At 50.0% G+C, this 27,979-nt stretch overlaps 1 protein-coding gene across 3 annotated transcripts in view; it reads right to left on the bottom strand.

Moving 5' to 3' along the window:
• Positions 1-27,979, bottom strand: part of slc25a21 (solute carrier family 25 member 21) — an 81,320-nt gene that overhangs the window by 22,165 nt on the left and 31,176 nt on the right. For all 3 annotated transcript variants that reach the window (XM_076023186.1, XM_076023185.1, XM_076023187.1), the window contains one exon: positions 8,204-8,252. In XM_076023186.1, coding sequence (XP_075879301.1) covers positions 8,204-8,252 — 49 coding nt within the window. The remainder of the gene's footprint in view (positions 1-8,203; positions 8,253-27,979) is intronic.

Below are 27,979 nucleotides of genomic sequence, written 5' to 3'. Positions count from 1 at the left end.
AGCAAACAAACGCAAACAAACAAAAGCAAGCGTAATTCTTGTAAATCTCGCGGGATGAGATTTTACGAGAGTTGCGGCGTATCTGCTTTGCACCATTCAATGGAAACACCTGCCAATCCCAATTGCACTCTGTCGAAATATTAGAAATGTTGCGTTTATTTTGCGAAAAACTGTAATGGAAGCGCACCTATTGTCATCGTCAGCACTTTGCAACCATTGTCCTCCCTGAGAACAATATTTGTGTCTTCCTAAATTGTTTTAAGAGAAAAAAAACAACCAACATGATCTTTCACCTACTTATCATCTTTTGAAAGCTGCAATTTGATTTCTATTTGTTTCGGCCACTTTTTAATTGAGTAGAATTCCGAACTTTAGGGATTGAAAGTGACGCGCTTCGACAAATCTGAAGTGCCGAACGAACAGACAATGATTCATCACAGAGGAGCAACCGTAAAGCCTGCAGCCACCGCAGCACAGACGTCCAGGGTTCAGGACAAAGATGTACAAGCATGAATGTGAGAGTTTTGAGACTTGGGGAATAGGTGGGCGTCACAGTCAGGGTTGACTGAGAAGATCACAGCGCACAACCAACCGCGGTACTCTGTAATCAGTGCACGGCAAAGCCATGCACGATAGCAAAAGTCCCAGACAGGAAGGTCTAACAAAGCGTCGGTTTCAGCAGGAAGCTGAAGGTGATCAGTTCTGCAGGAGGCAGTAAACAGAGGGCTAAAAATGCTGTTTTTTTTGGACATCTATAGAGGTTTCTCAAAACTCATACATATTCAACCCTGTTGAAATGAAAACCATTTAAGAATTACAGACTGCTTTCAAACAAGCCTAAATGAGCACTTATATGAAATATGAAGCCTAAATGAGCACAAAATAAAGGAAGTATATATTTTTTTCTTATGTTTTTGTTTTTTCAATACCTGCACACGCTGAATATGCCACAAACCGGGCTAGAAAAAGGCTGCGGCTTTGGAAAAGGTCGGGTGAAGCCACACATGGTTACAGTTAACAAAAACACAAATTACAAGTTTGAAACGCAAGATGCAGAATGGTTTAAAAATCTAAATATTTTTGGGGACAGTTGGGCCTGTGCTTCATCTGTGCATCTTGGGCAAAATCGCTTAGATTTTTATTTGTACATATGTATATATGTACAGGTATATATGTACATATATATGTATATATATACATATATACATACATATGTATATATATGTATATATATATATACATATATACATACATACATATATATATATATATACATATACATACATATATATATATATATACATATACATACATATATATATATATATATACATATACATACATATATATATATATATATACATATACATACATATATATATATATATATACATATACATACATATATATATATATACATATACATACATATATATATATATACATATACATATACATACATATATATATATATACATATACATACATATATATATATATACATATACATACATATATATATATACATATACATACATATATATATACATATACATACATATATATATACATATACATACATATATATATATATATATATATATATATATATATATATATACATATATATATATATAAATATATATATATATATATACATATATATATATACACATACACACTCATATATATACACACACACACATATATATATACACACATATATATGTGTATATATATATATATATATATACACACACATATATACACACATATATATATATATATATACTGTTAGCCTAATAGCATACCTAGCTAGGTAATTTTTTTGGCCAAATTGTGATATCTGAAAAAAAGCCAACCAATGTGCTTGCTAAAAAATGTGTTTTTTCTTGTTTTTCCGAAAACGTCCAAATATGACTTAGGCGACTATGCTATGAGGCTAACGATATACACATACATAGATATACATACATACATACATCTGACGAGGCAAATACTGCACCTGAGTTTTGCAAGTACTTCTCTACGAGTTCTCCAAACATTTTGGACCACAGACTTCGTTTTTTTTTTTATTTTCCCCCCGCACGCTCCCCGCATGAGTTTGGATTTACACCGCGAGTAAAGTCCTGCCCTACAGTCCCAGAGGGCCACGGGGATCAGGAGCCGGCTTGACGACCGCTGACCCGCCTGCTCCTTTACAAGCAGGGATCAGCCGTCGGCACGGCTGCGACTTTGTGCCCTGCTGTTCGGGGGTTGTGTCGGGGGATTCCTCCCTGGGTGCACCGGGGTTCACCGAGCAGCCGGAGGGCGAGCGGTGCTGGCAGTGCTGCTACTGGGCTGTTGCCAGCGCCGTCACACTGTAAATGCGCTCATCAGAGATCACCTCCAACCCCGCCCGACCCCCCCACTGATACACTGCAGTCCAGGCAATGTGTGGCGAAATAATCAGTCTTGCTGGTATTTACAGTAAGCGGTTGGGAAATGCAGAGGAAAAAAATATAATTTTATTTGTTTTAAGTATTTAAACTGGAGTAACCTCGGCCAAACTCTGTGGACTGAGATGCTGCTGCTAATGAATAGAGCCATTTAACTTCAAACACGAGGCCATTTCATCTTTCTTTCTTTCTCTTTCATTCTTTTTTTTTTTTTTTTTATTTTTTTTAATAGGAACCATTACCGTTAGGCTGTCACCCAGAAACTACAACGCAATGTGCTCGAAATGCACGCTGACTGAACAATTCATCGGTGACGAAGGCCCTCGAGTGCCTGGGTCCCATGTGAATATGAAGCTAAAAGGCTGCATTTGAAACAAATAAAAAAAAATGTCACAGGGTTGGATTTGTTGCAGACTCTGCCAGTGTCGCAGACCTTTGAAAGAGGACACCGCTCAAGGGTTGTAAATGAGCTGGACACATACCAGCACAGAACAGGGAGTTCTTCTCCTCACTTGGGTGCCAGTCAAATACCACAGATGCGTGCTTCCACGAAGGCTCTGTTGTTCAGACAGCAAAAGGAACACGCAGAGTTATGGAGCCGGACGGACGGATTCAGCAAAAATGTTTTAGTGCCTGATAACATGGGCCGTCTTCAGCAGCAAACAGACAAGCTAACGGAGCTTAACGTCAAGAGCCGCCATTAGCTGCGTTTCCATTACCCCTAGAATTGCACAAAAACTGAATATCGCAATGAAAAACTCCTAATGGAGACACCTAAACTTCGAAAAAAAAAAAACTCTCAAATATCGCTAAAAGGTTTTTACACTCTCAAGAGGTGGTTTTTGATATAGAGGTATACCGCAAAAGTGTCATGGAAACAACAGGGGTTGGACGGAGGAGGAGACGGAATATTTTTTACAAGCAATCAAAGAGAAAAATATAACAACTATTCTTGACAGCAAACAAACGCAAACAAACAAAAGCAAGCGTAATTCTTGTAAATCTCGCGGGATGAGATTTTACGAGAGTTGCGGCGTATCTGCTTTGCACCATTCAATGGAAACACCTGCCAATCCCAATTGCACTCTGTCGAAATATTAGAAATGTTGCGTTTATTTTGCGAAAAACTGTAATGGAAGCGCACCTATTTTTACACCGCGAGTAAAGTCCTGCCCTACAGTCCCAGAGGGCCACGGGGATCAGGAGCCGGCTTGACGACCGCTGACCCGCCTGCTCCTTTACAAGCAGGGATCAGTCGTCGGCACGGCTGCGACTTTGTGCCCTGCTGTTCGGGGGTTGTGTCGGGGGATTCCTCCCTGGGTGCACCGGGGTTCACCGAGCAGCCAGAGGGCGAGCGGCGCTGGCAGTGCTGGGCTGTTGCCAGCGCCGTCACACTGTAAATGCGCTCATCAGAGATCACCTCCAAGCCCGCCCGACCCCCCCCCCCCTTGTAATGTGTACCGTGCACAAGCAAGCGGCGAAAAGCACGTTTTTCCAATCAGGCTCGACAACAGGCTACTGGCAGGCAGACGCGGTGCTTCGCCATGGCTCTGGCGAGCACGGCGCACAACACAACACAACACGGCGGACTACGCGACGCGAAATAACTCAATTCAATTCCCACACGTGCGGCAGGGATGCCGAGGTCGACGTTACATAATCGCTCAACGAGCGGCAGATTTAGAGGGGACGGCGGAGGGTTGAACGCCAGCGTGCTCTTGATTATATCGTTATATAATAAGGCTTGTAATGACAACGAGAGCGACGGCTGTTTCAACAGCCGGCTCGCGCCGCAGCGCCGCTGAGAAGCTACGGCCGCCGACGATCGAGGGCGAACGCGGCTCCGAGGGGGAAAAAAATACTGTGAGGTACGACGGGAAAAAGGGGTTGAGAGCGGTTTGAAAAAAAAAAAAGAAAGAGCGGTGAAAGGTGACGTGCACGGTTGAAAGACGGGATCAAAACAGGGGGCGGAGGGGGCGGGGCCTCGGCCCAGAGTTATTGCACAAAATCCATCTTTGGGGCTCATTACGGCAAACACATCAGAGATGGGGTTGAGAGGAGGTGGGGGTGGGGAGTGTGGGGGGCAGGAAGTCTCCCCGATGACAGGAGGAGGGCTGGCCAATGGGGGGGCGAGGGAGGGCGTGGCCACGCTCTCTCGAGCCCAGGAAGTGAGCGCCGTCCCTCAGAGCCGCCGTGTTTGTACAGAGGGGAGGGGGGAGTGAAAGGGGGGAGACGGGGGGTGGGGTGGGGGGCGGAGCTCCATGAAACAGGATCCGGACATGAAGGGGAACGCAGGCTGAGTCCGGCTCCCTAATGAGAGGGAGAGGGCTGATCAGAGTCAGATGGGGCGCCGCGAGCGCACAGCCCCCCCGCCGAAAGTGCCGCCTGACACCCTTTGTTACCTCCAAGTGAGCTGAGACCAGCCCATGAACCATGTAACTAGGTGGTTTCCAGGTTAATGAAAAGCTGTAACTCCGGTCCCAGTGTCTGTCCCGGCCGACCCTCCCGCACCCCCCCACCCCTTCAACCCCACCCGACACTCGCAGGTGAGGGAGTCAGGGTCAGGGCTAATTAACAGTTTACTTTGTGTGAAGTATGCTACATTTACATTTCCGGGCCTGATTATTATCCCGAGAGGCTCCGCGACGTCGCGGGACTTTTTTTTTTTCTTTCTTCTTCCCCTCCCCGTTTTCTCTTCTTTCCTTTCCGCCGCCGCCGCCGCCGGATTCACTTTCGGTTGCGTGTGTTAACGAGCAACGCTGCCGCATTAACGTCGTTTCGGCGTTAAACTTCGGTCTCAGCGAGACAAGAACGTCATCTTCCCGCGGGGACCTTTTTTTATACTCCGACGGGCCGGCTATCGTCATCCTCATTATGGCATCCGCTGCAGCCGCGCCACCGGCACCTTGGCAGATTAAGAAAAGGCAAATCAATGCCGCTCGGAGTCACTTTACCCGTAAAGCAGCTCTTCAAAAGGACAACTGGGCTTATTTAACGCATATGTGCTTATCTGAGAGCGGGCCGGCGTAGGTTTCGGTGCGCGGCCGGCGCTCTTTAACAGCGATGAAAGCGGCTGTAAGTCACACTGATGGAAGGTGGACTCCGCGGGAGTCCCTCAGATGTAAGATAGATGTACTTGTTAGCAGAGGTGAGTGGCTGGGGGTCACGGCTTGACTGGATAGTGAGCAGCGCCGCGGGGAGCCAGAGTGCAACAACAAAGGCACATCTGACAAAACTCTCACTTTTAAGACTCCCATCCGCGCGCAAACGCTGGCCTTAAACACGAGCAAAAAAATAGAAAAATAAAAATGTGTAAGCCATTAGTACTTCTAAATAATATCCTGCGATAATAATTCTGCGCCGCGTCCAAGCTCAACACCACCGAATGACGCTGGAAGTTTCGTTCCATCAATTTTTTTTCCCCCTTCTTGCGGATCTCTGCTAAAAAGCTGTTCATTCATCTGCCCGAGACGTCGACTCGCGGGACGAATCGGTGTTGGTTTAACAAAAGCTGCCAGACGCTCCTTGTCTAAATCACTGGTGCTGCTGCCGCCGCTGCTGCTTCTGATTCCAAATCAGCCTCCAAGCAGCCGCCGTCCTCGCAGCGAGAGGCCAAAGACAAACTGCTGGTTTGAGGTAAACACCGACTCCCCGGGCAGGTAACGTTTACCTTGTGCAAGAAAGAAAGGACGAGGAGGGGGAGGGAGGAGGCGATGGTGGGGTGGGGGGTGGGGGGTGGTTAGGTGGGGGGGGGGGCGGGGGTGAAAAAAAAAATTCCCTTTGATTCCAACTTGGTGGAAAAAAGTAAATTTACTCCAGTTGCCGTTCAATTTGGCCCGGTGGACATTAAAAGCAGGAGCCGGTGGCTAATCAGAGCCATGCCTGCCTGGGCCAAAGGCTTCAAGGTTTTTTTTTTTTTGCCGCTAATAGATTTCAGCTCCCTCCGCTTCCCAATTAGCGGCCGCGGATGCAGCGTTTATGAATACATGCGCCGACGCCGGCAGATCGACATCCGTTCACATCCACGCGTGAGACGGTTTCCAGTTTCGTACCACAATTAAAAAAAAAAAGAAAAAAAAAAAGGAAGGAAACCAGAAAAAAAAAGAAGAAAAGTCTCAAAAACATCAATATTTCCCTGTCGCTCTTCCTGCGCTAGGAGCTGTGTAGCAAACATCTCAGGTGGGGGAAAGTAACAAATACTATGATTTTACTTTGGCATACAGTTCAAGTAAATGCTAAAAAAAAAAAAGGTTCTGCATGCTGTTAATCTGATTAAAACATCAATTGTGTTTATAACGAAAAACAGAAATCTTTGCGTTTAAATTTGCAACAGCAAAACGATAAAGGTTTGGATATTTTTCACTTGCGGTCGTCATTTGCAGCGTCATTTGCAGCCAAACCATCCTCGCTGCCTGGATGCCTCCTGGTATGAACTCTCCCCTGATTGGTGGAGACTGAAAGCCTCCGGCGGACACGAGCGGAGACAAACAAACACATCAAGCTGTCGCTCTCTTTCAGCGCTTGGCGAGCGCTACAAAGAAAAGAGCGTGTGCACTTTTGAACCCCGACCCCGGCGCGAGGATGGACAGCGAGCAGCTCCGGACTTACCTGTAATAAACCCGCAGAGTTTCAACCGCCCGACTATAAATCACACTTTTTTTTTTTTTTTTTCACGCTCTCGGGGGATCAAATATCGACCGGTACGACGCTTTCATCCCCGGCTGTTCCTCCGCGTTGTTCTGCTGGTGGCGCTGCCTTCATCTGGGCCCTTTCCCACCCCCCCACCTCCTCCCCTCCCCTCCCCTCCTCAGTAAACTAAGAAGTGAGCAATTTATTTCCAGAGAAAGCGCCGCCGTAAATGACAGCAGAAGCCGTAGAATTTACTGACGAGCAGAAGGGCCGGCGGGGGATGGAGGGGGGGCCGAGGGTGAAGCCAGAGGTCTCGGCTGGGCCCGTGAAGGACTATAAAGCTTTAGTAGCGGTCCACGACCTGTTTACGGCCCGCGGCTGAGAGACTGTGGTGTCGGACTCCTGATCGGGGCTCAACGCCGCCGCCGCCGCCATCGCTAGCTCGGAGCACGACAACAGGACGAGGCGGCTAGCGCAACAAGCAAGTTCGTCACAACCCAAAGCCCGAGCATTCGTTTGTACATCAACCCTGAGACCCAACAACAAGTCAAGATCGGAAATTTACATGTATTTGTTTATCTCCCATAATGGAACAGCGAGCCCGAGCCAAGACACCTGGAATGAACCCGCAGAGTTTCAAGGTGGGTGCTATAAATCATCAACTATCCAGCGGCATGACACTTTGACCGCCGCCCGCGACCTCCGCGGTCTGGCGGCGGCGCTGCCGTCATCTGAGAGCTTTCCCGAAGCGAGGGCCGAGGAACACGCGACACGGTAGCGGGACAAACAAGCTCGTTACGATCGAAAGCCGACGCATTCCGATTGGTCTGGCATGCCTTTGTCTCTCCCTCTCTCTCTGCCGCTCACATGAAACCAGCAGTCGTACCCAAAACTTCTTTCCCGTAATTGAGACATAACCTCCACGTTTTTGTTTTTTAACCCCCTGTAATTTGCGACACAATAAGAAATCATCCGACGTCGGCTCCGCGTGCCGAGCCAGCGGCTAAATGACGCGTGTCATTTTCCCGCAAAAAAATGTTTCTTGGCCGGTCGGGAAACCCGGGGCCCGATCCCGACCCGACCACAGAAACACGGCGCGTCATATCAGGCGAGGTCACGTGCGGAGGGAGCGTTACCTTGTTTTCACGACATCCAGGGGGTGCATCAGACAGATCTCCACCAGACCTGAAAAAACAAAACACAAACAAAGACGAGGATGAATCACTGAACAGACAACGAGAACCGTCGTTGGCAAACGCGGCGGTGGAAAGAATCCCGAGTCACTGAACCTGACGGCCCTATTTTTTATTCACGCGGAGCACAATGGCGTGTTGCTCTAAGGCTGTCAAAGCAAAGCGACGCGCCAGAAGGGCTCGCAGCCACCACGCCGCCACAAACAAGCCCGTGTCTTGTCCGTCAGGTGTGACGGTTCAGCCCGACCTGGTCTGATAAACAGGTTCCGGCTGGGATTCCTAGGAGCTTCTTCTCTTCGAATCACAACGAGGACGCGGCACGAAAGGCCCTTTTGAAGGCTCCTCCGTTCTGAAACGCTCACGGGTCAGGAGAAACGTCGCGTCCCCGACTTCTTCCGCTCGATCCTGTTTTCATAAGTGCGAGTGGGCCCTATGTGATGTCACAATGGGCAGCGATGCCTTTGTGACCCCCCCGCCCCTCTCCTCCCCGGGTACTGTGGCTCTGCCCTCCGAGACCACCTTGTTTCCGTTTCCCTTCTAAGCACATGGAAGGTCCGACAGAGCGTCGGCTTAAGCAGGAGGCTGTAAACAGAGGGCTAATGTGCGAGCTTCCTTCCTTCCTTCCTTACCTTCCTACCTCCGGGGTTCCACACACATCCACACAGGCCCGAGTTTGTGCATCTGTCACGGCTCCAGCCGAGGGGCCATCTGACTCATTTAAGTTTTTTTTTTTTTTTTCATTCTCCTCCTTCGCTAAACTCACAGTTCGCGGCTGTTCTGATGACCCCCCCCCCCCCCCCACTCTCCCCCTCCCTCCCCTCAGATTCCACTGCGTGTGTACACAGCTGCTGCTGCTGTACATGGACTCTCTCTAATTTGCTCAATTAAACATATTGTCAATAAAAGAATGTGTCTACTGGGAGTTTTCCAGGGAAGTAATTATCAAGCGAAATACCGCAGGCCAATCTAGTTTGTCCGCGGTCGAATCTGAAAGTGCGCGGCGCGCCGGGACCGGAAATGGCCGAGGCCACGCCCCCTGCCAAAACCCCCCCCCCGTCGCCACCGCCACGCCGCTTCTCCGTTCGCCTTGTTAACGAAGGTTGAGACACTTCAGAACCTCTCAGCGGCTAATCAGATTACATGATAGCGAAACCCGCTCGATCGGCCTGCGCAAACGAACGAAGGGCATGCTGGGAAGTGACCCGGCGCTGAGAGGCTGACTGGACGCTGAAATCTGAGGAGGCCAAGTGAAGCCGAAGTAAATGACAGCATTTAAAATCCTCAGCCAGGACGAATTATTATAAACGCAGGTGGACAACTTCGAACTTCCGAAAAGATAATGCTGATAGACGCGATCGCCCCCTAGTGTCAGGCTGCAGGCTACGGCATAAAAAAAAAATCCTTGGAATGAGTGCCACAAAAAGGTTAAAGAAACAGCGCGGCCAAAACAGACTTTTTGTTTTTTAACCTTGAGTTCAGTCCAGTAACCTGGAGTTCTGGAGAAAAAATAATCGCAATTAATCCAGCCAGGACTAATCCAAAGTCAATTTTCTTTGTACACATGTGCCAGAGTACTGCTACATTATTCACCGTCATGTCAAGGTCAGCCTACCAGCGCAACACACACTTAACACAATAACAGACACGACCGAAATCCGTACACTGTAAAATTCGCAAAATCTAATACTATTATTTCCAACTTGAAATCCTAGCAAGGCACACGGCAATTCCTGCTACAATAACAATAATTTCCGCTGGCCAAAAACCCGAGTGTGCCGCCGCCACTGCCGCCGCCGGTTCCTGCCGGAGGCCCCGAGCTGCTGCCCACATGTGGCGACTCAAAAATGATCCGCGCAAGATTTTCTTGGGCCTCGTCGTAAAAAAAAAAAAAAAAACCCAAGCTCAGAGGAACTTTAAAAGGATACAGGTTAGCGAATGCTTCATTAACTTAGACGGCAAACAGTAGTTAACACTCTTTACTAATTAGCTGACCTGCCCCACTGTGCCTCTCAGATACAGTGATTAGTTCAGTGTGTGGACCCCATTTCTGACGCCTGTGCGGATCCGTGTGCGCGTGTGCGCGTGTGGACGCCGAGGGGCTAACGACTGTTAGCGACGACGGCCGCATTGGGCCGCCACGGCGGTTGCAAGCCGAGAATCACTCGATGACAAGTGCGTATGCAAAAAAAAAAAAAAAAAAAAAGTGTTTATCTTAGCTTATCTGTCTCACGCCGCTCGCCGTGCGCGGCTGCACGCAGATTGAGGACCAGAGGCTGCGACCAGAACTCGACCCGACTCGGCTGCCGTGTGCCGTTTGACTTGCCGCGTAAAAAAACATTTACAATTTTTTTTTCTTTTTTATTAAAATGATTTCTATTGTCACTGCCAACCACAAGGTTTGCCGCACAATAAATATTCAACATAAAACCTTGTACATAAAGCCGCCAAAAGAAAAAAAAAACATGTCGATGTCTGAGAATTAGTCAATAATAAAAACGTCACTCCTGCAATCGCTAACAGGTTTTACGATGTGTTGGCCAACATCACATCCCCGACGGGGAGTGTCGCTCGCGTCCCGACGTCACTTTACAGCCGCGCGCATTGTGTGGACTTTCACAGGAAGGCTGAAAAACGGCGGCGGCAGTCAAAGTTCAGGCAAATGTCAAGAATCGCGAAGGAACAAAAACTTGTTGTCCTTCTTGTCAATCAAATTGCAGGAAAACAGCCAAAGAGGAGGGCGTTGCTCCGCACACAGCTGCTGACAGATCCGCCAGTGATTCAGCCAGACGGTGCGCGGCACTCGTGGACGCTGCTTTGCCAAGCGAGCAGGCGCCCAACGGCGATCGAGGAGGAAAGCTTCTTCCAAGGGTTCGCTTCTCCCCTCGGCTGCAACCGGCGTGCAAACGGCTCTCACGCACTACTGTTTAATCACAGGGTGCAGCCGAAGCGAACCCACACACTCTCTCGGGTGTTGCGTGTTCACGCCCCTCAGTCGGCGGAGGGAAAAACAAGGGAGGAGATGTCGGGAGATGCGTCTCGTCCCAGTTTCGCGGCCATCTGGCCGACGACCGAGGCCTCCGCGACGCATCGGCGGGGGACATGTTGGCGGATTCCATTATCGGAGGCCTCTTTTGTGTTTGAACCACAATGGCGGTGACAGCGCTTGTCAGTGGGAGCCTCGCAGACACGCAGCTCGTCTGGCGGCGGCGAGGAGGGACATCTGGAGACCCAGAGCCTCAGCCGCCTGCAGCCGAAGCTAATAAATAAATAAATGAACAAATAAAAAATAAAAGAAAGGAAAATAAAAAAGAGATTCTGGTATAACTTGGTGCTGATGCCTGCTTACACAACCCTGACATCATGTGCAGCAGCTGTGGAATTTGGATTTGGTAAGAGGCAAGAGAGAGAGAGCGGCGGTGGAACAGCAGCAGCAGCAGCAGCAGCTCATCTCAGGGATCGACTGCAGGTCTCCAGTGCAGGAAAAGCAGCCTCCACCACCACCATCGGCAGGACATTCCAGGTCATTGGGTGACTTATCTGATCTAAACAGCACTGTACTTCACGCAGATGATTATCTGCGTTGTTTTTAGCCGGAGGGGGAGGGGGCAGAATGCACGAGCTTCTGCTCCCACGCAAAAAAAAAAAAAAAAAAAAGTGAGAAAGAAAAACAATAGTGCGCCAGGGAGCGATTTTTTTTATATATATATATAAAGAAAAACTTAGTAATTCAATTCAAAACTCTAAGTTGGTATGAAAGATAAACAAGGTGGTCCTGGAGGGTGGAGCCAACTCCTGGCAAGGGGGCGCACTCACTCAACCTAGTAGAGGTGGCAAAAACCCTTTATGACATCACAAAGGGATAGTTTGCCATTTACCAAGAGTGATGAGAGTGAATTCTGCGAAACTCCGCACAAAAATTAAAGTGTACTTAATTTACATAAGGTCACATAAGGTCACGCTAAAATACATGCTGCCGACCTTTGACCCTCAATCCGTACAACTTAAACATCAGCTGATTTATATCTGAATGAATGATCCCGGTGCGTGATAATGGCGCAATATCTCTTGCTCTGTCTCTGAAGGCGACCTTTCGTGTTTCACTGTGGGAAAAAAAGGCTAAAATCAGGACTCATCTCTCTCTCTCTCTCCCCCTCTAGGATGAAACCTTTACACAACAGGAGTGTCAAATGACAGGCCGGCTTGGCTCCTGACTGAACTTGCAAGGCGATACCTCACGCCTCCATGTCCTCCATTAACACTTTTCAAAACACATCCAGTGTGGAATGCTAAACAAACCCGGAGAGCCGCCGCTGCTGCTGCTGCTGCTGCTGCAGTAGCTCTCTGGCGGCATTGCTAACAAAGCCAGTGTGACGTCCACCTGTGTGAACGGTTTCTGATACAGAAACTCTGATTCGACTCCAGATTGATAAAAGAAAGAAAGAGGACAAAAATTAAATAATCTGTTGAAAATGATAAGACTACGTTGTGTAAATATCAAATCATATAAAAACAATCAGACAAAAACAAGACAGGACAGGTCAAGAGAGAGGATTTAAAAAATATGAGGAACGCTGCAACAACATTGTAATGATACTCTTGTTTGTTTTGTCATGTCTTTTCCGAGGCTATAAAGCATCGAGACACTGAAAGGCTCTGCAAGCGCCTGGCCCCCGTCCTGGCGCTTGTTATTTCAACCCTTTATTGCGCCTTAAGTTCACGCTATTCATCCGCCGCTGCAGCCTATTGACTGCTCCACGCTTGCACGCGGAACGTGGAACAAAACGAAAACAGAAAAAAAAACAAAAAAAAAAAACGTAAACTAAACTCCCCGGCCGAGTGGAGCGTATTTGTCCTCGTCGTCTGCGAAAGAGAGAAAGGAGAGGAGAGTTTCATTCGATTGCAAAAAACGTGGTTTTTCCGCCTGCGGCCTCCAGCGCCACTCCTCCAAACACTGGCGGAGCCCCGTCGCACGTCCGTCTTCGGCGACTGACAGCCGGAACCTGTCCGACGGGCAGCCGTTTTATAGGTTTCTTGCACATATCAACACACGTCGACGGTTGGATGGTAAAAGGACGGATGAGACCAACCAGGGGAGGTGGAGGGCAACCCGCAGTCTCGGGGAAATAAAGGCCCAATAAAGTTCAGTGTCGGCAGCGGCCGAGCGCTGAGGCACATATGGCTGCAGAGCCACGCTGGTTTTGAAGGCAAACTGATGGCATTAAAGCCGAGTAAAGTAGGTGTGGCCAAAACAGAACCAAAATACCTCCACTTCCTGCTCTCGCAAAAGGTATGTGCTGAATGCAACTGTGTTTGTTTTTGGAATCGATGTTATTCATGTGGAAAACAGGCAGGCGGCCAGCGACAAAGAGCTGCCATGTTATGTGTCATATTGACAAGGGAAAGGAGTCGGCGGCGTTAGTTGACAATGCAAACACGACGGTGAAGAAATCTACACAGGAGTCGAAGTCGCACCCATCACTGATCTCACTTCCTGTTTTCAGAGGCCTGCTTAAAACTTGCACATTTATCGTTGTGATACAACTGCTCGCATGGTTGAATGGAAATCTTTTCTTCTTCTTCTTCTTCTTCTTCTTTTTCTTCTTCTTCTTCTTCTAAAGAAAAGGGTGAGAAACATTTGTTGACTTTATCTGATCCAGTGCCTTCATCTTCGTCTTCTTCTGCTCAACAGTCGGTCAACACCCTGTAATATCAAACAGCTCCGTCCTTAGCTTGGCTGGCCTCCTCTTGGGTTGCACCCTCCGCTGACTGACTGGAAGTGAACTCTGCCATACCGACGGGAGAGTGACGGTGTGTACGTGAGTACATGCGCTGCTGCTGCCGCTGCCGCCGCCACCCGCCGGGTCAGGACCCGACGGGCAGAATAATGAGCCGCTGACAGAGTGACGGAGCGTACGTGCCTGGCGGTGCCGTCGCTGTCAGCACCGGAGCCTTCTTCTCTCTCTCTCTCTCCTCCATTACTGTCACTGTTTCTAACCCCCCCCCCCCACCCCCCCAACCCACTCTTTCTTCCCCATCCCGCCCTCCCCACACCCCCCCCTCTGCTGACACCTGCGGTCACATTGCCTTTCTGCACGGCGACCACTCGGATGCAAATGCGCGCGCCTGCAGCGCGGAAGCCGGCGACGGCCGGAGAAGAAAAGACGACAGAATGGATGCAAAATCTGGCGTAACTGATGTCTGCTGGTGTGTGTGTGTGTGTGTGTGTGTGTGTTGCATTGTTGCACATGGATGACTTTTTAAGCAAATAGCCCGCCGACCCCCGCCTCACCCCTGCCAGACACCTGTCACCGTTTGTGGAAGCTGCGCCGCTCCTGCGGTTCTGGGCCGTGTTTGGGTGCTAAACAGTCGACGTGTCGCGGCAGCAGCGCGACGTTGAGTGATGACGGTCGGCGTCTTCGGGCAGCTTTTGCGGTGAGGCAACGCAAAAAAATTTTTCCCACAGTGTCGGCGAAAAGTCTTGCCTCATTCGCCTCTGGCTAAATCTAGTCGATTCCAGGGAGGAAGCCTGACCTGAGAAACACGCCCGAGTGCCTTTTGACTAATTGAGGCAACTCGGCCGACAAGCAGTGAGAGGAAGACTATAACAACTACAACAACTAGCTGTGAGAGGAGCGACTGGCATTTTGTGCACAACTTGCAGTTGTTTGCTGACAACTAAAAGTAGGATTTGTACCATATTGAGCTAAAGTAAGGTGTGGCTGCAACTTATTATTATTGGATATTATTGAATCCTTGAATATTGTTGTTTTAATAATTGGATATTATTGAAAGTTACATATATATTTGTAAGTTTTTTTTTTATTTTTATCAGTGGCGTTATTTCTAAAATGCAGATTTTTACTTCCATTAAATGAAAAAAAAAAAAAACAACAACCTTTTTTGACTGACTTCAACTGCCCACCTCAAATCCAAAACAAGTCGTCCGGCGTGAAGCCGGAGCTCAGCTACAATAACAGAAAACATTCTCTGGGGTGTAAATAAAGAAATGAAATCCAACAGGGAGTGGAAAACGAAGCTGCCAGCGCTGCTCCGCTGTTTGTCCACAGCCTCAGTGTGTGTGTGTGTATGTGTGTCTTTGTGTGTACTTCCCCTCCTGCTCACCTGTCTGCGCCGCTTCAAACCCCCGCACATGCCCACAGGTCTCATCCAACCCCAAGAAGAAAAAAAACAAAACAAACAAAAAAAAACAACCGCCAGAGTTTATGAAAATTTTCAGCGTAATTGCAACGTTTGTAATCACCCTGATTGCCTGAGCGCCTTAATGCTTTGACTACCGGCCCGTAATTATACGGCCCGCGCAGCCCAGTTTCAACATTATTAAATGTGAACTTTGGGTCGCCGTCACTCGATTCCACTTTGTCCACAAACAGCCGCCCATCTCTGGAGGGAAACTTCTCAGGAAACTGTGACGGCGGAGTCGCCGTCACAGCAGCAACACGCCGGCACGTTTCAACCCCCGGGAGTGTTGAAAAGAACTGCGGAACAAGCCGGAAAGAATCGTCGCCGTCGGTTGGGTCGGACGCAGTCAGACAGGAAACACAACTGCTGCTGGTTTCCAGCTACAAAAAGAAAAACCGGAAAATTAACCTTCCTCGGTTTCCCCCCCCCCCCTTCCCCCCCTCAAGCTTTCGCAGGGCACAAGGACGGGCCCATTATGGTGAGCCTTTATATGCCGCTGAGTGATGTGAAACAGAATAGTAAATCCGTAGTAAGTGCACTTCCCACTGTAGACACCACCGTCATTATCTTCACCACCGCGTCACCACATCACTGCAGCGTCGCCGCGGCTGCCGACACGCCCACCCGGGGCTACAACCTTCCCGTCCTCAGCCAATTCACCTTGTGTAAACAGAGATTACACCTCGGCCCATCCCCGGGACCCTGCCGGGGGAGAGCCGTGTTGTTACTGTCACCTAGTGGACGGAGGGGAGACGGATTGATTAATATGGAGAGAGAGAGGGGGAGGGCAGAGAGGGAGGAAGGGAGGGAAGGCGGAGGGATGGAAAGCACATGTGGGAAACTACACAAAAGATGGCTCTTTGCCCCGGGAGAAGAAAAGCAGCTGCGGAAACATGTTCCAGTCAAAGTAGCGAAAAAAAAATAATAAAATGAAATGCAAATCGTCCATCAGGCCGACGCGTCATCTCCCCCGCCCCCCCCCCCAAAAAAAAACGTGACATCTGTGCTTTTCAGCTCCCAGGCGTTTTATTTTCTTTGTTTTTTTTTGTTTTTAATATGGGGGAGGGGGGTACGGCGCTGACCAGAGCCAACAACAAGCGCGCCTCTCTCCGGAAGCTCACCTGAGTCCATAAAAGCTGATAATAGAGCCAATAATTGGGAGAGAACAGCAATAATGGACTTTTAGTGAGCCAATAAATCCTTTAATTAGTTGTTAGCACCCTGTGTCTATATGTCATTGGTCAAAGCTTCTCCCACTGTGGCTTTCAAGTGCGAGGCTGGAGCATTCGGGCAGACGACCGCTGGCTCATCTTGGAAAAAAAAAAGGAAAAGAAAACATACACAAAAACAAAACAAAACAAAAAAAACGACTGACTGAAATCTGGAATATAAACGTCTAGCAAAGTCCAGCCATTGGATGGCTGAGATTTCGCCCGTCGCCACAAAAAGGTCTCCAAACAGACAATCACAAGACAATTCCAGTTTTGAAGGCTGCCAGGTAGGCCAACGGAAACAATGCCAAAAAAACGAGGCGGGAGGGGAAACAAACAGACATTCCTGACAACTGATAGGATCTTTTTTTTTTTTTTTTTCCTCGATACAGTGGAGGGGGGGGAGGCCTGCTGATGGCCGGACCGGGTGGTCCGCCTCCTCCGGCTGACAGGCTCCCCAGGGCGGGAGAGCGAGCGGGGCCGCAGGGCTGTGGCGGCAGGAGGGGTCGGGGATGGGGTGGGGAGTGGTCTAGGGGGGGATGCTGCGCTCTCGTCCTCGGCCAGGAGAGAGAGAGGGAGAGAGAGAGAGAGGGGCAGGAAGCCATTACCGAAGTGTAAATGCACTCAGCCGTCGCCGCTTAAACGCCGGCGAAAAAATACGTTCCAGCGCTCGGAGAGGAAAAGAAAATGTAAAAAAAAAAAAAAAAAGAAATCCACAGCAAGGGTGTGGTAGGAGGTCCGTCCAATGCAAACACACTGTGGATCCCGTGATCCGACCCCAAACCCCCCCTCCGCCCCTCCCAGTGTACTTTGCTAGCGCAGCTCGCCCATCTCTCCCTTTCAACCATCGCGTTCGCCGCTACATAAGCCTGCGGTCGCCTCCGCGAAACTATGATTATTGCACCTACGCTGCGGTCCGACGCCATAATTGTGCTTTAAACATTTTTTTATTCTCTGTTGCGCTCACCACTTATAAACACGCGGTGCCCATCCAGGCTAGGTCATTGTTTTCCGCCGGGGGCCCTTAACGGTTTTGGCCATTGAGGCCATCGGGCTCGTTTGTGACCGCCGAGCCCTCGGCCAATCGGAGCGGGCGACGCAGGCCCCGAGAAAACAAACAAGAGATGTGCAGATAGGAGGAGGCGGAAAGTGGCCCTCGTCTGCACGGCAGGGGGTTGAAGTTTGTGGGGGTGGATCCAAAACAATCCAGCGCGTCGCCTCCGCAATCTCGGAAGGTTAAGTCGGGATTTTTTTCCTCGCGATCACGTGTCAGTCAAAGGCGCCCGAGGAGACAAACCCCCGGTGCTGCTCCACTGGCGCTGAATGACAGATAGACTTTTGGAAAAACCGGCCTGGCGTCCAAGGGCCGATCTGAGAGGAGGCCGAGCAAACATTGCCCGATTCAGCGTCAATGGAGCTGATCCACGTTTTCTCTCTTTGTCTCGCGATGCCATTAGAGGGCGGCTGCAGGTCTCTGGTTTCTCTCTTGCTGGGGATTTTGTTGCAGGAGGAAGTCAACGGCCGAAAGATTAACGAGTAAATAGTCCCGACGTGGACCAACGGGAGCTGCTCAAAGGAAATGGGGACTACAGTTGCTTGTGGTCAACAAGCGCCCGCCGTCCGGTGAGCTCATCCAGCGGCGACAAAAGGCGTTTGAAACAACGGCGGGAACTTCCAAAGAGCTTAAAAGTCCGACGTGCGGAATTACTTTGGTTCCCTCGTGCCAAAGAAATGAGAAAGCGGGGCAAAAAAAATAAAAAAAATATGTGCAGGCATTGGCAGACCACAACGGTCAAATAAACACAGACTGCACATTTATCCAAATTATTTATCTTTCTAAAATACTGCATTAGTTCATCAAAGTGACGGGGCCTCGCTACAGAAGCAATGCTGCAAAACATTCCGACGATGACAATGCTGAACGTTAACCATCAGCATCATGCAAAAATAGATTGCATAACTTTAAGACACTACCGTGCCTCACTGAGCTCTTTCACATGTGGATGCGACCCCCTTCCCCCCCCCGGCTAATGAAATTCTGCTACGCGGGAAAGAAAAACAGCTCCGTCATCCCATAATTGAAGGGTCGGGATGGCCCCGGTTGGAAAACCTCCAGCCGGACCGAAGGAGAAGGACGCTTTCATCCCGCTCTTTGTCAGAGGAGCTGAAGTAACGGCCAACTGTCACGGGAGAGTTATGAATGGGAGACAGAGTGTGTGTGTGTGTGTGTGTGTGTGTGTGTGTGTGCGTGTGTGCGTGTGTGCGTGTGTGTGGTGAGGGGAGCCACACACCGAGCGGAGCAATAACACTAAAGGGAGGCGATTGGAAAAAAAAAAAAAAAAAATCCTCAAACATAACAGACATGATTTGAAAACCGAGGAATATATATAGAAGTTGTGTTTTTTTTTTTTACAGTGTTAAATCTCATGAAAAGAAAAGGAACAAAGAAAAAAAAAGTTATGAGTTATACATTTCAGGGATCATTTAAGCCTTGTGTGTCGTGCAACGGTATTTTCATCTGGACTTGGACGCCTCCAGTCTTATGCGAGCAGCAGATGACACCTTGGCTTTGAGTCTTTACAATGTGTGGGGGCTCGTGGGACCAAAAAAAAAAAAAAGGTGGAGAGGGGGATCCGAGTCTCCGGCTCACCTCCGCCCGCCCGCCAACACCGGCGTGTGTACGTCTAAAGCGAGCGAGCCAGTGGCCGCCGGACGCTCAGCCACTGGCTTTGCTATGACAGATGCGGCCAATGAACTCTTGACACCGGGCCGAGCAGGTTTATGTTCACCATGTGTGTGTCTCTGTTACTGTCTCTGGTTTCCAGAGGGGCCGGCCCCGCCGCGGTCGTAGGTATGTGTGGCCCTGCGTGTGCGTGTATGTGTGTGTGTGTGTGCGCCGGGGCCTGAGGAGAGATGAGAGGAGCAGCGGGATCGCAGCTATCTGGGAGGTTGGGCCGTTAACGGTACACCGGGGAGAGATCAGCTTCCTGTCCATCAGGAAGACTCTGATTTACGGCGGCGCTGACCGGCGGGGCCGGCCGGACCTCCACCCAAAGCAAACACACACACCACACGTGCGTGCGCGCACACACGGAAAGCATCGCTGCCTCTGCGCGGCGACAGCTGGCGGGACCGCAGCGCGTGCGACGCGGCGCCGTTTGGCTTCATGGAGAGCCAGGTAGCTTCTCAGCTACTGCATCAGCACCGCAAAAAAAAAAATCAGCGTGTTAAAAAAACACATATTTTTTTATATTGTTTGTTTGCACTGTATTTTTGTACATAACTATATATTGTATTTCATTTAAAATGTCATAGTTTTGTATGTAGCCTGTGAAAGAAATTCAGTTGTCTTTGCCAGGAAATGTGCAATACAAATAAAGTTATTCTTCTTCAAAATGATATTTAGCCATGTTTAAAACCTCCTGCAGACTTCCTGTTTTACGCATTTTAAAGATGAAAAACAAGGAGGTCTGAGCTGAGAGAAAATAAGGAGGTTGTGGTCACCAACACCAAAGAGGCATTAGTGCTCTTTGTGACATCACGAAGAGCTAAAGCATGAAAAAAATAAGTCAATGTTGGAGCAGTCTAAATTCTTACAGGACCGAAAAAAAACCCAACAACTTCCAGATACGTCCCCATGTAAAACGGCTCTGTACAACCGTATAATAAAGCACCTGCATCGATGGGCAGCTCAGCACAGCGAAGCCCCGTCCCGCCGTCTGGACTGCACTCTTTCACCTCCCAGACCCCCACCTCCACCTCCGCATCCACTGGTACCAGGAAAAAAAAAGTCTGCCGCCTTTAAAAGAAATAAGCCGGTGCGTACACAGAGGGCCATTTCGACTTAAACTTCCCGTGAAATGATCGATTTGGATGTGTTGCGCCGAGCCGAGCGGCGAGGAGCTGTGACAGAGAGCAGCACGCAAAGCAAACACATGACACGCGGCCGGGGGGCTGATTTTATATCAAAGGTGCGAAAATTGATGGAGGCAGTCTGGTATTTTTTCCGAGTCTCTGATTTCTTTAAGAAAAAAAAAAAAAAAAAAAAAGAAGAGGAAAAAAAAACAACCTCGGCGATGAAATGGGAATTAACATAAACACAAGAAGTTTTCTGTTTTATTTACCCGGCAGCCTCGAAAAACACAGTGGCCCCTCTGTGCGCGGCCACCTGAGCTCATTATGCGGGCGTGCGAGCGGCGGCTGATAGGCACGCCGGCTGATGTGAGGAAATGTGAGTTTGATTAATGTGGCCAAAATTGAGCTGTGCAAGACGGCTCCCCGGCCCCCAGTTGAAGGAGTCGCCCGCCATCAGGCTCAAAAATCGGCCGCGGGGCTGCAGAGGAGGAGAAGAAGGAGCCGCCGACCTGAACCGCTGCCGCCGTCTGACACTTCACAGCAAATTCTGCCGCAGACTTCACTTCTCGTGCCACGCAAAGCAACACCTGGACCTAAAACTAGAGGGAACGCCGAGGCCCCTGAAATGAAAACCATATCCCTGAACAGCTAACACAATCCGGTGGGAGGGGAGGGGGATGTACTTTTTTGTGTTCATGCGTGTAGGTATGAAATAAACCTGCAGCGGATGGTCTGCTCCTGTGATCCTCCGCCGCCTTTTAAACTAGCCAGAACACAGCCGGGGCCTCCGCAAGGGAAGAACCAGCTTCCCAGGAGGTGAGACCATCACATCCCAGCAGCAGCAGCAGCAGCAGCAGCAGCAGCAGCAGCAGCAGAGACCAGGTCTGGCCTCCAGAGGAGTCTGACCCACCGCTGCGCGAGGAGGCGGGGGAGAGGGCCGGGGGGGGGGGGGGAGGGAGGGTGGGAGGAGAACTAACAGAGCGCCCCCCCAGGTACCTGCCTGTACAGTCGCCTCTCTCCAAATGTTTACTTTGGACCAGACTGGCGGCCAACTGGTTGCAATTGACCCTCTAACAGGACGGAGCCGGAGAGCGAACACGAGAGCTTCCCCCTTCTGGGGGAAAAAACAGGGAGGAAAAGCCACACATTGCACGCGGGAACCTGAAGGAGGCCGCGCAGGCGCACGCCATCATCTGCAAAGTCAACAGACGGAAAAAAACAAAAACACATTTTTTATCTTTTTTTTTTTTTTTCATGGCGTAATTAAAAGATGAAGCGCTGCCGCCTCACAGCAAAGAAAGTTACGGGTTCAATTCCAGTGTGGGGAGTTTGCATGTTGTCCCTGTGTCTCCATGGGTTCTCTCCAGGTTCTCCAGCTTCCTCCCACACTCCAAAAACATGCATGTGAGGTGAATTGGGAACTCAAAACTGTCCGTAGGTGTGTATGCGTGTGTGACTTGTCCAGGGTGTCACCCTGCCTTCGCCCTATGACAGCTGGGAGAGGCTCCAGCAGACCCCCGTGACCCTGAGCCCAGGAATAAACGGGTATTGGAAATTGATGGATGGATGGATGGATGGAAATTAAAAGATAACGTATAAAAAAGAGCAAAAGTCTGAGTGGCGAGTCAACAGGAAACCAATCGGCCCACCTGCCACAGGTGTCAGGGGTCGCACGGGCTTCCTGCCGTCAGGCTTGACAGATGTCACCCCCCCCACCCCCCACCCACCCCAAACTGTTGACTGATGTTTTCATACAGGATGCAAATATCGCACGGTGGAACAGAGGTGCTTCTATTTTCTCTGAGCAGATGCAGCGCGGGACCAAAGCTGCGAGCTCATTAATGCGACTCGGCGCCAAAAGTTGTTCCGCAAAAGATCATAAATCGTCCTCAAAGCTGTTTTCTCTTTGCAAAGTGTCCCTCGTTAGCTGGACGAGTCATGTGAACGCCCGAATGCGGCACCTCACACTGTCCCAAATATCTCCAAATTCCTGCTCGGAAACAAAGTGTCCCGCTGCAAACGTCTCTGTTAATTTGTTTGGCTGCTCGGTGCGAAGGAGTTTTCGCTCCAGACATTTTGTGTTTCCACGCCTTTCGCTGGTTACACATCTGGTTGTTTCTAGGCCCCCGCCGTCCTCGCCGTTGCCAACTCGTTGTGTCAACTATCCTGCTATCCAACTGACAGCTGCAGCGAGCGGAGCAGTGCGGAGCTGCTCCCAAAAAAATCCTGGGCGGAGGAGCTAATTTTTTCGAGGACTTGATGCTCGAGAAAAAGAAAAAAGCAAAAAAAAAAAAGCCTTGCTGCGCTGATGTCACGGCAGGACGAGGGGGGGGGGTGTAAGTGTGGGGTGGCACGGCCAACCGACTGGCCACCCGGCCGACTTTTCCTGAAGGATCAGTTCACAAAAAAATTAAATCACCGTTCCACTCCAAGTTCTAATCATGGCTACCTCTTAACTCTTGGGAGGGGAAAATAAAAAAAGAAAAGTGGGATGATTCAAGCGCGGCCAGGGAGAGGATGTGATGGAGGAGGGTTGCAGGGAGGACGCCCGCTGGCCACGCAGACTAAATAAAACCTCTTAATCCTCATAAACTGCTCCATATGAGTATTACATCGCCGGACCGGCGGAGCTGCCGCGGCGAATGGAACTCATTTCGAGAGCAAGACGTTAGCCGCGATTCCGCCCGTCGCTGCCTCGCTCCCATAATGGGTCCCGTGTTTGGCCGAGGGGGCTGCCTCCGCTTGCAGGACCCCCCAAACCCCACTCCCCCCCCCTTCCACTCCCGACAAATATGGCTGACAAAACGTGCTGGCGATGAAAAATGCCCCGGAAAAAATGCAAATCAGAGGGGCCTAGGTTTGGGTGGGGGTGGAGGTGGAGGTGGAGGTGGGTGGCCGGCGGGATTAAATGATTGCTGCCTATATGGGTGAGCGTGTGTGTTTGGAGAGGCGGAGGCCTGCTGGCTGACAGGGTTACAAACGGCGCGTTTAAGCCGGTTAAGGAGTCGGTGCATCACAGCAGGAAGAGGGCGGGAGGGATGGAGAGAGCGGGGGGAGGAAAGAAGGAGGGAGAAAAAAAACCCCAACAAAAACAAAATAACACGCCACCACCTTTGCAAAACACCATCGCACACGAGCGCCGAGTTGATATCATCCATCAATTAAAAAAATCCCATTTCAAATAAACACCCCCGCGTCAGCCGGCCCATTCACCAACCCAAAGCCTCTCTCCCGGCGCACACCTGAGCAGTGTCAGCGCGCTGTGCTGCAGCCAGGCGGGGCAGCGGCGAGGGCGCAGGTTGGCGTTCCGCTCATTTGTCACGATTGTCACCGAGCGCACAAACACAAATTACTGAATTATAACTGCGGATGTGAGCGTCCAGCCTTGGCTGTGTCAAGACGGCAGGCGCTGGGAGCTGTCACAACAGCGAGCCGGCCCTGCGGGGGGGGGGTTAGAGGGGTAGGGGGGCTGTGTGGAGAGGGCCGGGAGGGGTCGCTGACGGCGGGAGGGCAGCAAAGCCCCTTGTTTGTTCTGGTCAGGTGGTGCGAGCGGGAGAAAAATGACAAGAAGGGAAAGAAAAGCCACAAAAACAAATGACAAAGAAAAAAAATCTTTCATTACTACCCAAGAATATTAAACTCGAATTACCAAGAATTTAAATTTCCACGTGCTGCCCTGCACGAAAGGAAAACATCTCAGTGGAGAATTAAAGCAGATGTCCGCGACAATCACGATGGGTTTGAAATGTCCCCGAAATAAAAAATTATTTTCCACCACCACCCCCCCCCTTTTTTTCCCCCTCCGTGTTGACTTGGCGGGATAAAGTGCATCGCAGATAACGAATTGGTCGCCGTCCCGGACGATTACACGGGCGATAATTAATACTGAAAAGGCACCGTGTGTCTTTGTGTGCCAACGCTTAAAAAGGGTACCTGAGTTATTAGCAGGTAAAATAAACCCAAGGTAAACTTTAAAAACTGTTTTTTTTTTGTTTTTTTTTACTGCAAAGTAGCCAGAAAATAAACATAAAATTAAAAAAAACCTCTATAGATTCCAGAATCATCAGTGGGTGTCTAGTTTTAAATGACAATTTCTACTTTTGTATCAAACACAGGCTGCATCTTTGAGGCAGTGGCGATGGCGGTGCTGGGGTGTGTGTGTGTGTGTGTGTGTGCCTGGTGTCATCTGACTCGCCATGTTGTGAGTGTGTGCTGAGGTGAACCACACAGGTACGAGCAGCCAGACACAGGAAACGTATTAACATGGAGCCGTGTTTACTCTGCTGACCACACCGCCTCCCACGGGGATTAGAACGCTCCAGCCAGGGTTTCCTGACACACACACACACACCAACACACGCGCACACACACACACACACACACACAGAAAAAGATACACAAGGCAGATTTTAATTGCCGTAGATTCTAAAAAAAGATATAAAAAAATGCACAGGCACGCACGTAAATGCAGATATAGAAAAACAAACCGGACCTCGCGAGCGCGTTCAAACACGCATTGGAATATTTGACCTGAAAAATCATCGGTGGGTTTATGCGCACGCACACGTGCACAAACAACCTCCTTCTCCTCCGCGCCTCCCCGTTAACACCTGTCCACGCTGACGCTCGCGCACCATCCATTAACACCTACATAAAACGCCTGCAGGCGCCCGGATTCTATTAGAGGTCAGCGCCCAGCTCCTCAATTTCATGGCCCGTGCACGCGGGGCGGCAGAGGTGAGCGCGATGACAGAAGGGGGCAGGCCAGCGGCTCGGCCCAGACGCGCGCGGACGCTAACGACACACACACACACACACACACACACACACACACACACACACACACACACACACACACACACACACACACACACACACACACACACACACACACCGCTAATGAAGCTGTGTTGTTTTTCGTCTTTTTTCCCCTTCCTGGATTTGTCGTCATCTCGCTGTACGGTTTCACCCCCCCCACCCCCCTCCAATCCCACCCTACTCGCCCCCTGCCTCTCAGACAGGAACTGCGTCTCTTCCATGGCTGGGAGCTCGTAATTTGTTGCAGGCGGAGAGGTCTCCCCCTTATCTGGACGGGAGATCAGCAGGGGGAAAAAAAAATCATATCAGGGGGCGGGTGGGGGAGGGGGAGGGGGGGAGTGTTTGTATATTGCCCTAATTGCGGCAATCGCCTCTTGCCGTCCCTTCACCGTCCAACTAACAGAGGCTACGCCTCCCCCTGACTTTGCCAGACTACCCCCCCGCCCTCCACCAACTCTTTTCTTTCCCCACTTCCACTTTTTTTTTTTTTTTTCGGAACAACCTCCTTCGTCCTCGGCAGCGTTTCCTTCTCTGGTATCCAGCTAATCCGATCTGCCGCTGCTGCTGCTGCTGCTGCTGCTGTGGGGGTCCGGTGGGGGCTGACAGTTGCATGACAAGGAATGTTTCCCTTTGTAAGAGCCTACTTCCTCCTCGTGCAGTTTAAGCCTAATTGAAATGTTTCCTATTGAGCTCAATCAAGGGGGCAATTACCTAATTATTCGCTTATGCCTCGCTCGACCCGGCGGGGAGAGAGAGCGATGGGGAGGGGGAGAGGGATGGAAAGAGGAGAGGGGAGACGCTGGAGGGAGGGAGGGAGGGAGCGAGACGTGAAAAAAAATAAAAAAAACACAGAGGAAAGGAAGAGAGGGGGCTACCAGGAACAGCAAACATTTTCATTCTGACCGAGCAGGAAGCAGCAGCTTGGAAATTGAAACTTAAAGGTCCCACATTATTCACAATACTGCTGTTTTCTTAACAACACATGCGTTTCCATGCTGTACTTGAACTTCCCAGACAGGAGAACAGCCGCTCTGTTACTTCTTGTGCCTCAGAGAGCGTGGGCCGAAACGCAGGTCGGTCAGGAGACGGTCCCTCTGTGATGTCACAAAGGGTTCCGCACCGCTTCCTCTGCCAGGTCAGAGCCAGCCAGCCCACCCCCAGCCGGGCCAGGTGTTGGCTCCGCCCCTTGAGTCTCAGCCATCTCAGTTTTTGTTCCCTTCCAGTCATCAAAACAAAGCAGCAGGCTGTAAACAGAGGGCTAAATATGGATTCTTCTGAATAATTTAATTGCGGGACATTTTGGATCTTTAACACGTTGGCAGAGTAAACAGAAAACTTCTTAGACATAATTTCACTTTTCTGACTTAATCTGAGTAAATACCAGACCGATGTTTGGATGCCCGCCCCTCACTTTTTTTTTTTTTTTTGCTGTTCAGGGGCAAAGAGGAAAAAAAGGGTGGTTCTCTGGGAAAGCGTCTGGTTTTATGGGCTCATAAGGAAAAGTATTATCAAAGAGAGGAGCGAGGGGGACGGGGGAGACGAGAGGGAGACATTAAAGGGGCTGGAATGTTTCGTCCCAGCTCGGCCCGGGCCTCCAACACATTTAATAATGAGACAGGTAATAAAACACACTGGCACAAGCAACTTCGGACTCCCTCACTCTCTCTTTCTCCCTCACACACGCAGAAAGCCTCGCAGCAAAATGGCGCGCTCGTACCTCCAGAGGCGTCCTGACGTTAAAACAGATTGCCAACGTCATGTCCCGAACCACAATAAACAAAACCCTTTACAGCCCGTTTCAAAGTGGGAGTGCGTCAGGGGGCAATCAGTACGTCGTCAAAGAGGATCAATCTTGCGCAAAGCAAAGCTCCGCCCGCTCCAGTGAATTATTCCAGCGGCGTGAATAATGTCCCTCAGTCGCGCCGCGGACGGCGGAAATATCCCTACCTGTGTGTGTGTGTGTGTGTGTGTGTGTGTGTGTGTGTGTCTGTCTGTGTGTGCGTGTGCGCTCCGGATTTAATTTGACCCTCTCGCCCCCCCCAGCCCCCCGCCCTCCTTCTCCTCCTCCTCCTCCTCCGTCCGCAGTCGTCAACAAGCGCTGGCCGGGGCCCCGACTCTTAAATCCATCATCGAAATAAATGGATGAATCAGCGAGCCGTCTGCGTTTAGGCACACATGCCGTAGCGTCAGTCACCCGAGCAAACGAGCGCAGCCGCCATATTTCAGCCAACATGTGCGCCGCTGTTGTCTAAACAAGCGCCGAGCGAGAGAGAGAGAGAGAGAGAGAGAGAGAGAGAGAGAGAGAGAGAGAGAGAGAGAGAGAGAGAGAGAGACAGAGGAGGCCGGTGGCCGGCCCCGGCCGCCGAGGAGGGTCCTGGCTGCGGGTCGTGGAAAGCGGTTACAATGCCTGCACACAAACACACACACACACACACACACACACACACACACACACACACACACACACACACACACACACACACACACACACACACACACACACTTGAGGTCATGGAAATGGGCTATAATGCCGCCTTTCACCGAGGAGGGAAAAATGAGGAGGAGGATCACACTGACAGACGCCGTGGCCAGTGTTGCTGGGATTACTCCATTAAAGTAACCCAACTACTCACTA

This window comes from Nelusetta ayraudi, unplaced genomic scaffold (assembly GCF_046127955.1).
Source record: "Nelusetta ayraudi isolate G7.1 ecotype Tasmania unplaced genomic scaffold, CSIRO-AGI_Nayr_v1 ptg000015l, whole genome shotgun sequence".
Taxonomy (NCBI): Eukaryota; Metazoa; Chordata; class Actinopteri; order Tetraodontiformes; family Monacanthidae; genus Nelusetta; species Nelusetta ayraudi.
This window is presented reverse-complemented; position numbering and strand designations above follow the sequence as displayed.